General features: G+C 29.9%; 1 protein-coding gene across 1 annotated transcript; it reads right to left on the reverse strand.

Annotated features, from left to right (window-relative positions):
* Positions 1-4,364: 4,364 nt before the first annotated feature.
* Positions 4,365-11,069, reverse strand: LOC111996691 (zinc finger CCCH domain-containing protein 30). The gene is made up of 4 exons (XM_024028688.2): positions 10,704-11,069; positions 6,173-6,376; positions 5,898-6,022; positions 4,365-5,793 (listed from the first exon to the last, which is right to left on the reverse strand). Exons 1-4 carry the CDS (start codon positions 10,761-10,763, stop codon positions 4,731-4,733), a joined length of 1,452 nt encoding a protein of 483 aa, XP_023884456.2. The 5' UTR covers positions 10,764-11,069; the 3' UTR covers positions 4,365-4,730.
* Positions 11,070-11,338: the final 269 nt, after the last annotated feature.

An 11,338-nucleotide genomic window follows, 5' to 3' on the forward strand; every position in this document is an offset into this window, starting at 1 on the left:
GTCCACCCCCCCCCCCCCCTACCCCCCCCCCCCCCAAAAATCTTAACCTTTTTAAAAACCAAAAAAAAAAAAAAAAAAATAACAACAATAAAAATTAGCGGGGACCTTATTTATGAAGTAATGCTATATTCATAACATTTTCATAACAAATTTTATGCGAACAATTATTATATATTGATGGATAAAAAGTGATGTTAGTATTAGGTCTAAATTAGAATTAATAACAACTTACTGCAATATTATTTCTCAAGTTAAAAGCAGCAATTTGTAGTAAAATTATTGTAAAAATATTATGGATGAGCTTTACTTTTATTTTTGTTGTTGTCAAATTCTTGTGATTCTTAAGTCAAAGTGTTCAATATTATTATTAGGGGGTGTCAAAATAGGTTATTTTAGTATATAATTTTTTTTTAATTCAAGTATATATACAAATTTTTGACAAGTGAAGGTAATCTTGTGACCACCTTAAATATACGTGGAGCCGCCACTGGGCAAATCTAGTTAGTATATAAAGAATTTTGCCCCTCACATTTCCTTTCATCTCGATTTTGCCACTACCATAAATCATAAATCAGGAAACCTCTTTTCTTTTTCTTTCTTCTTTTTTAATTTTATGGGAAGGAAACCTCTCTCCTGTTAATATATGTATTATGTCCGTAACTACATCATATAAAAAAATAAAAATAAAAACTACATAGCACGTTTTCTTCATTTTACAATTAAAAATTATGTTTTATGAGTCCCACTTAAGACTCAAAATTTTGTGCTTTTGATATGTTTTCATGCATTGCTATCATGCAACATAATATTTATAAAAATAAATTTTTTACTACTGTTGTTTAGTTGTAACTCTCTTTTGAGAGGGGGCAGTTGTGATTCTTGTTTAGGCACACCACTAAATCTCTTTATTGTTTACCATTGACAATTGCCCAACTTTAATGATTGCGAAAAAATTTATGAAAAAAAAAAAATTGTAATTATGGACTTATTGTTGTTGAAGAGATACATTGTGAATGGTAAGAGAAAAAAAGTAAATAGATTCATAAATGTTAATTGTGTTCATCACCCATGGTCAATGTTATGACCCAAGATAATGTGCTGGATAGATTGTTATTTGAATAAGAAGTAATTAAATTTAGGCTTAGTAATAGATTTTTATCAAAATAAGGTAGTAACAGATTAGTATTGTTATTTGCTTTTATTCAAATTGATCCCTAAAATATAAGATAGGATTAGTTCTTATGTTTTAGAATTTGTTAATGAGGCTATCTCATGTTTGGTTATTTATGTACATTAAATGCATCAACAAGAATTAAGCAAATTATCCCGATTCACAACATTACCACTTCAACAATTGTGAATTTTGTTGATTGTGTGTGTGTGTGTGTGTGTGTGTGTGTGTGTGTGTAAATAACATTATTATCATAATAAGGTAGTAATAAATTAGTATTGTTATTTGCTTTTATTCAAATTGAACCCTAAAATATAAGATAAAATTAGTTCCTATGTTTTAGAATTTGTTGATGAGATTATCTCATGTTTGGTTATTTATGTACATTAAATGCATCAGCGTAAATAACATTAAATGCATCAGCGAGAATTAAGCAAATTATCCCGATTCACAACATCACCACTTCAACAATTGTGAATTTTGTTGATTTTTTTTTTTTTTTTTTGGGGGGGACCTTATTTATGAAGTAATGCTATATTCATAACATTTTCATAACAAATCTTATGCGAACAATTATTATATATTGATGGATAAAAAGTGATGTTAGTATTAGGTCTAAATTAGAATTAATAACAACTTACTGCAATATTATTTCTCAAGTTAAAAGCAGCAATTTGTAGTAAAATTATTGTAAAAATATTATGGATGAGCTTTACTTTTATTTTTGTTGTTGTCAAATTCTTGTGATTCTCAAGTCAAAGTGTTCAATATTATTATTAGGGGGTGTCAAAATAAGTTATTTTAGTATATAATTTTTTTTTAATTCAAGTATATATACACATTTTTGACAAGTGAAGGTAATCTTGTGACCCCCTTAAATATACGTGGAGCCGCAACTGGGCAAATCTAGTTAGTATATAAAGAATTTTTTGCCTCACATTTCCTTTCATCTCGATTTTGCCACTACCATAAATCATAAATCAGGAAACCTCTTTTCTTTTTCTTTTTTCTTTTTTAATTTTATGGGAATGCTTCTGTTAATGAAAAGCAATCATATGTATTATGTCCGTAACTACGTCATATAAAAAAATAAAAATAAAAACTACTAGCACGTTTTCTTCATTTTACAATTAAAAATTATGTTTTATGAGTCCCACTTAAGACTCAAAATTTTGTGCTTTTGATATGTTTTCATGCATTGCTATCATGCAACATAATATTTATAAAAATAAATTTTTTACTACTGTTGTTTAGTTGTAACTCTCTTTTGAGAGGGGGCAGTTGTGATTCTTGTTTAGGCACACCACTAAATCTCTTTATTGTTTACCATTGACAATTGCCCAACTTTAATGATTGCGAAAAAATTTATGAAAAAATTTTTTGTAATTATGGACTTATTGTTGTTGAAGAGATACATTGTGAATGGTAAGAGAAAAAAGTAAATAGATTCATAAATGTTAATTGTGTTCATCACCCATGGTCAATGTTATGACCCAAGATAATGTGCTGGATAGATTGTTATTTGAATAAGAAGTAATTAAATTTAGGCTTAGTAATAGATTTTTATCAAAATAAGGTAGTAACAGATAAGTATTGTTATTTGCTTTTATTCAAATTGATCCCTAAAATATAAGATAGGATTAGTTCTTATGTTTTAGAATTTGTTAATGAGGCTATCTCATGTTTGGTTATTTATGTACATTAAATGCATCAACAAGAATTAAGCAAATTATCCCGATTCACAACATTACCACTTCAACAATTGTGAATTTTGTTGATTGTGTGTGTGTGTGTGCGTGCGCGTGTGTGTGTAAATAACATTATTATCATAATAAGGTAGTAACAGATTAGTATTGTTATTTGCTTTTATTCAAATTGAACCGTAAAATATAAGATAAGATTAATTCCTATGTTTTAGAATTTGTTGATGAGATTATCTCATGTTTGGTTATTTATGTACATTAAATGCATCAGCGTAAATAACATTAAATGCATCAGCGAGAATTAAGCAAATTATCCCGATTCACAACATCACCACTTCAACAATTGTGAATTTTGTTGATTTTTTTTTTTTTTTTTTTGTGTAAATAGCATTATTATTCAAAGCAGAGGTGTGAGAGCTTATGAACATGCTAACTCTCCACTTAGTGAAAGTTTGTGCTATGCATCCAAGAGTTAAGCCATTTTGGATATACGCCACTGTAACTTTCTTTAAAAAACTTTCTCCCCTCTCCCCGTATGTGTGTGTTAAAAATACTTAGTATTATCACAAAAAAACAAAACAAAACAAAACTCTCCACTTAGTGGCTCCCACATCAAACTTAAGTCTAACAACTATTAAGGAACAAATTTCAAATATGATAATGTGTTCATGAGCAAGCTTATACTCATAAGGAATCGATTTAATTATATATAGTATTATATTTTTATATGTATAATTGTCTAGAAATATATTTATATAGACTTAAAATTGTAATGTATAAATTTGTAAATAAGTTCACCTAATCAAATTATTAAAATTCATAAACAATTTATTCTTAATTAAAATTCATAATTTTGTACATAGGTAATGATTTTATTATATATAAAAAGGAATAAATTAATAAGATAACTCTTAAACAAGTTCAAGCTTGCTCAATTAGAGAAGGAAAGAATTTTGAAGTTTGTACATTAATATTTTTTAATGAGCTAACACTATTACATTAATTTACTTTTAAAAAAATGAATCAACTTATTTAAATTTCACGTACAATAATCTCTTCATTTGGTTGTTATTTAATTATTAGTGGATTATTTTTGTTTTCTTTTATTTTAATGATATGAAATATTTACTTATAGTGAATTGAAATTATAGAAAAATATGACAATTCCATTAATGTATAATTATTTATTAACTATGATTAATTTTTTCTAAGATAAGTTTTACTTTTACTTTTGCGTCTTAAATTGAAATCCGGGTTCCTCCACTACTCCTAGGCTGCAGATAAGAAGCATGTATTCTTCCACCAAAGGCACTGGCGTCAGTGATCACTAGTGGAGTCTCTCTCTCTCCACTTCCCTTCGAATTTTCATTGTTCCAAACAGCCCAAGCCTGGCATGATGTACTTTTCAAGGGTCCCCATAATTAAAAGCATAATAATAACAATAATAACAATAATAATAATAATAAATAAATGCTTAATACTAGAATATATAATATAAAGTTAACAGAAGTTGATTGATTAATTGTCAATTGAATTCAACAAAGTTAAAAGAAATGAATTTTAGTCTCCAAACCATCTAATCTATGTAGCAGCTGCTCCAATTAAATGGCACCAGAGCAAATTAAAAATGGACAATTGATTAAAACTTGCAAAAGAGATTCATTAAATTTTTCAAAATTCTATCCAATTAAAAAAAAAAAAATTCTTTCAAAATCAAATATCGGTTGCTTTCCTAAGTTATACGTGAAACCATCAAATAGCCCTCTCTGTCCTCACAATCTGTTCTAAGGAAATTGTATTTACAGGCCCAAAACACCAGTGAAAAACCGTCTCAGCAGATGGTAGAAGATCCTGGGTTATATCCTCCCAGTGATTTCCCCACTTAGTCTCATTTTCTTTGTACTCTGGGCATCTAGAATGCCACCAGAGCGCCACATATCATGCTTATAAGGACATTTATTACCATTTCGACATCCTTTTTGGCTATTAAAATACACACAAGGTTTTTGATTCTTGGCTTTCAATTCTCCTTGTTTAATATTTTGTACCAGTTTCAAGTCTTGGAAGTGATTATGACCATTTTGAGCATGAATAGGTTCCTGAGTTTGCTTTTCTCCACCATGTTGCCTAATGAGGTTCTTATAGTAGTTGGCATCCTTAACAGGTTGAGCTTCCTTGACCATGAAAGTAGCAGATATTGAAGTGGTAATTGGTTTGGTAGATAATGCATTTAAAGTGGGCCGTACCTGATTTGTTACAGCATAAAGTTTTCCATTTGCTGGGGTGGTCGATAAGCCTAGGTTGGGTTCAGAGAAGGACAGGGGAACTGATGAAGTGACTTGCTTCATTCCATTGGGGATACAAGGCCTTTGTATTTCAGGTTTTGAGACTGATGACATGTGAAACAATGGAGTCGAGGGCTTTGGCACAGACATTGGTGGAGTTCCTGTGTCGGTGATGGGTGCACTTACCATATTGACAGGTGCAATTACTGTATTAGAAGTTGCACTAACTATATTTCCGAGTGCACTTACTGGAATTACTGGCGGCTGAGGATCATTAATCAATTTCTGGATCATTTTTGGGTCGCTAAGGATTTTAATGAGCAAGTCTGTATCAATCAAGCTTCCCTGCTGGTTGCTTTTCATGATTGTGGCAATCATGTCTGCGCCTACACTAGGTAAGATTCCAAGTGCAGGTTTTTCAGTGGAGTGAGCATCTAGAGAAGAAGATTTTTGAGTGTTTATAGTTCCAGATGCTGATAGATTTTGGGGCAATGCCATGGGCTGTGAGCAAACAGGGTTATTCATGGGTACTGTCAAATCAGAAGGGGACTCTTCTTCAATAGGGGTGATGGGGACTAGAGGAGTGAGGCTATCATCATAATGTTCATTTTCTATGTTCAAAGAAACTGAGGGACTGCAAAGAAAAAAAAAAGAATAATAGAAGGGCGTCAAACTCAGCTATAGAAAGGATAGCTGCAAATACAGAAAACAGTTGCAGAGATAAGAAGGAAGCTTAACCTAGGAGGAGTGGCCGAAAGTCTTGGATAAACTGCTTCAAGCACTCTCATCTCCCTTAACTTTTCAGCCTCCACCTCTGTGCTTTCTTCACCAGCCACGACTTGCCAGTTACAACTCATAACAAACTGTTCACATAAAAGTAAAGGAAGGCATACATCAATGCAGATTCAAAACCAAAATTACATTAAGAATTTGACATGTGAATAACAGGCCGACTTTTGCAGGGCATTAAGAATTCTAATGGCATGAACACTAACAATCTGACATAAACCTACCTTGGAAGGGCATTTCCATTTAATCTGAGGTATGTGAAGAAGTTCTTTCTTCAGATTACTTTCGGGACAGCCTTCAAACCCAGGAGGCAAATCATTAGATTCAATAGCATTAGAATGCAACATCCATGATGTCTTTACTTGAAGATGATCTTGATATTTCAGGCCGACTTTTGCAGGACAATCCTCAGATGAAAAGAGCTTTATCTATTTAAAACTATGAATTAGTATGGCAAGAACTAAATATCATTCAGCATATTATAAATCATACATTACTGAGCAAGATGCTGGCTTCAACAAAAATTCAAACGAAGCTGCCACAATAAAAGACAACAAGAAGACCGCATACAGAAGGATTAGGATAAAGAATATTTGGTTCCTTCTGCAGTTTTATTGATGACATGATCCATAATAAAATACTCCCCCAGTGCCAAACAAGCATAAAAGAGCATTACATGTCATAAGGGAAAGCAACTAACATCTGTAAAGCATCTACCAAGCTTTACAACAATTACTTGACTAAGTCAACAAGCAAGGCTAGTCATTGGTTCTTAAAATTTTCTAACCCAATTTCGGCATTCAGTACTATTAGGGCCTAAATGGTGGTAAAGAAACATACTTAATAGTCAAAAAGCCAAGGTAATGAGAATTACACCTCATAACTTCCAATCAGTGGACAAATAATCTACCAATAAATAAGGAAGAACCATAATTATCTGCCTGAACTACTACTTCCATTTTTACCTCAGAAGCTTCCTATTAGATTGAACATAGGATGCCATATACATTCTGTCCACTTCTGCATTCTCCCTCTCTAAATAAATTCACTAAGACCATCTGAATCTTTATCACGAGATTTAATGATTTATCACTTGCCCATCCTTTGCATGTCCTCACCTAACTAGCCACCAACTTTGGAATTAATTTTTTTTTATCTATCACAAAAATGTGAATTCACGTTTAAAAACAGGACTCACTTTCCATCATTCTGTTCCATAAATGATCTTTTCAAACCCTTTTGTAATTTCTCCTACAATTCCATAAACTATAAATCTTCAACCTATTGTCACTCTACAAGATGATGCTGTGAGATTGAAAATAATTATTCAGAAAAACATTCAAGTCAGCTGTAAACAGCTCGGTTGTGTGTTCAAGACCCACTTGGGTGTAGCTAACCAAACAAATAATCAACAAACCTAACGTCCATTAACTACTCATATAAAATGACATACGAACATAATTGCATGGCAATACAATTGAAAACATAGTGTAAAAGCCTTACACAAAATTTAATGCATTATTCATTATCATAGGAGTTTCCTTCTTTAACTAACCTCAAACATCAACAGAAATGATTTTAAAACTATTTTCACAGAAAGTTGCCTAAGATTAACATTTGCAAAACAGAAAACTTGTAAAGTTCCGATCAATTGAGATGGCTTCTACCAACAGACAATTAGGTGATTAATATCATGCCTAATTTTATCTTTTTCCTAGTGTCAAGTTCACTCTCAGTTAAAATTGATGGCAACTTGCGTGGCAATTTAAAAAAAAAAATCCAATTACATAAAGTTATATTTAGTAAATTGTTCTCTTCTTTTCTTTTTGTTTTTTTCTTCTTAGAAAGAAAAAAGAAAATGTGACGAAGACTGGAGTACTTTATTTATTTTATTATTATTAAGATTTTATTGAAGGGGAGTTAGTATTGGCATTGTCACATGAGTGTCCCATTATCAATTATATGTAAACACATGACCAAGTTGAAGTTAATTATCCTTAAAATATATATATATATATATTTGTTTATTGGTCAATACAACCATGTGTTTGAATTTGACTTTGATTAGAGACCCTAATATAAAACTAAGATATTGTAATGCATACATTTCAAGCAACATAGTCAAAATTTTACCACATTCTCCCCAAAAAAAAAGTCAAAATTTTACCATTTATTTTTAATGTAGAGGCTGAGTGATTTCAAATTAAATGAAATTACATATTATCATGACTTATCAACAAATTAGACTAAAGTATACTTTTGACCCTTAAAGTTTGGTGTTATTTTATTTTGGCCATTTACATTTCAAAATTTGATTTTAGCCCTTCATGTTTGATAAAGTTTTCTAGTTGACCCTTTACATTTCAAAATTTTCTTTTTCATGAAGTGCTAAAATGTAGATGAAAATTTTGAAATGTAAAAAGGTCAAATAAAAAACAAAATCAAACATTACAAAATAAAAATTTTAAAATGCAAATAGTAAAAATAAAAAAGAACCCAAATTTTAATAGCGGTGTACATTAGTCAAGAAATAATTTAATTTAATGAAAAACTAATGACTGCCAAAGTTCAATATTACAGACATGGAGTACACAAATAATTACATCATTTAACAAATGCTATTAATTATGACGCATTAAATTTAATGAGAGATGCTATGTCTACAACAATTTTACAATATTTTTACAACAAATTACAAGTGATTAGTTGTTATTGGTTCAAATTTGAAACTAATATTAAAATTACTTTTTTCTCCCAACAATAACAACCTGCCACTTAAAATTTGTGTAAAAATATTAGAAACATATCATTTTTCAAATTTAGTAAATGAATCATATACCATTTTGATCCATTAACCATTTCCACCGACATAAAACGCGGAATCTCATGGCAACATGGTTCCTTTCTTTTTTTCTTTACCAGGATACAAAAACGTACTCTTTTTTTTTTTTGATAGGTACAAAAACGTACTTTGATTCTTAAATATCTTTGAAAATTTTGATCCGTCCACAATTATATATTATTGAGTATATTTCCTCAAAAAACAAATTCTTGAACGTTGAGATTTTTTTAATTCTTGATAGGAATGTTGAGAAATATTAGTAAAGTCCTGAAGCCCAGTTATTCGTACCATGAATTTATATTTGATAAATAGTGAAACACCCTCGCTTATGATTTTTGTCACGATTCTCGATATATATACATTAATACAATTTTTTTTTTTATTGGGGGAATCTAGAACTATACCATTCATAATATTATTTTATCAATAAAGACTCTTCCAAGTATGAATGGAGCCATGAAAATTCTTTGGTTACAAGCAACCCTTGATATTCCACCTCAACTTAAATATAGATTTTTTTATTAAAAAAATTTAGGTTTGAATTGACTCCTCCAATGCTTCTGTACCCTAGAGTTTAGAGTTTGCACGGCACTGTATTAAAATCGCCGCATGTATCTCATCCAGTGCAAAGAGAGCATTGCAAACCTTTTTTTTTTTTTACAAACATTTTCTTCTTCTATACTTCATTCTTATAAAAATTTTAAAAAATCAAATATCAATAATTATAGAATTAATAAATTATTTAAATTACAAATTTTATAATTTAAAATTATACATAAAATATTAACTTATAAATCATATAATAAATAACATTTTATTAACACAAAATTTGACATACATATTAAAAAGCATAAAAAACATGCAGGTCAATGATTAGAATTTCTAAATATGTAGCCATTTTTATTTTATTAAAATTGCAGCATTAAGGTTACAACTAATTTTGTAACTAAATTTTTTTTTTTTTTTTGTCTTTGGACTCATAAAGAATATAGAATAATTGCAAACATTGAGCTGATGAATATTTGGGAGATATGATTGAAGTTTTTTTTTTTTTCTTTTTTTAAGGATATGATCGAAGTAATAACTTTCTGTAGATCATTTTAATAAATTTATAAGTACAATTTAAATTTAAAAAAAAAAAATGATTGCTTGGATTAATCATGGCACAAATGCTGGTACAAAATCACCATCCTTCATCAATATTTTGTAGCAACAAAATCAATCCTCTTTTTTTACCAATTCAACACCTATCACTATCAGGAAGCTCCAAATTTTATTAAATTTAATCCAAGTATCATAATTTTGTATTCGATTTTAAATTATTGAACTATTAATCTTATTAAATTAATTCAGTAGCAGTCCGTGACTGATCGCTGATTTAAATGAGCACCTACTCTCTCTCTCTTTCTTAATTTTTTTTTTTTTTGGTTGAATAGTTTTTCTAATTTTAATTGATATCAACCTATCATTGTAATCAGATCTTTTAGATTACATATTAAAGATATTAACAGATTACAGATTTATCATGGAAAAAGCTAGAAAAGAAAAATATACATAGATGGAAATTCAAACCGATTATAACCTAACTATACATATTTAAAATTAAAAATAAATAAATAAATAATAATAAAAACAAAAAAAAAATTGACTAAAACAATCTGATCGAGGACCTAATCCTTAGTTTTTAACTGGAAAAGATTGAATCGCGTTCAATCGCGAGTTATTTTCAAAAATAAAATTTTATAAATTATTAAAAAATAAATAAATAACTGAGAAGCCCCTCTCATGCAATAAAATATAAATCGTAAACATAGAGTTCAAGGGATTAGATTTTTAGCGCTTAAAAAAATAAAGCTTCGAGTAATTGAAGAAAATCAAAATCAAAGTTTCGATCAGAGATGTTGCGGTTATACCTGACAAAGCTCAACTCCAGGAGCCCACGAAACCTTGTTCGATTTCCTCGACCGCTCCATATATTAAATCGAACAACCAGATTTACAATCGATCCGTGAAAATCTGAAATCTAAGAGTAATGTAGAACTAATCTATTTGATTAATTCGAAATCAAATCTGAAAACCCTAGATATTTTAAGCCAAAAGAAGAAGAAAGAGAAGAAAGTAACCAATAAAGAAGAAAAAGAAGAAGAGAGTATGATTGAGACGCAACTCTAATAGGAAGAGAATGGAGGAAACCCTAGATTTATAGCGGAGACACTATTTTCGGCGCGACCTTTATGAGGTGGAGGTTGTGATTTGTGAATGTAGCGCTGTATATATATTACTCTATGATGATATGTGCTGCGCTGGCGTATCAATTGTGGATGGCTTTGCTTACGCTGCCGTTTCGCTGCTTTTAGACCTTTCTAGTTTTTATTTGGTATCATGAGTGGATTGTGCCGTATCCTATGCGGTTTAGTGTACTGTACCAACCAGTGTCGGTTATTATTATTATTTTTTTTAATAAATAAATAAACAAATTACAACTTCCTCACACGTAATTTTACTGAAATTTTAATTGTTTATTTGTTATTTAAAATTTGACATTTTA

Source organism: Quercus suber, unplaced genomic scaffold, assembly GCF_002906115.3.
Source record: "Quercus suber isolate HL8 unplaced genomic scaffold, Cork oak 2.0 scaffold_276, whole genome shotgun sequence".
In the NCBI taxonomy this organism is placed as follows: Eukaryota; Viridiplantae; Streptophyta; class Magnoliopsida; order Fagales; family Fagaceae; genus Quercus; species Quercus suber.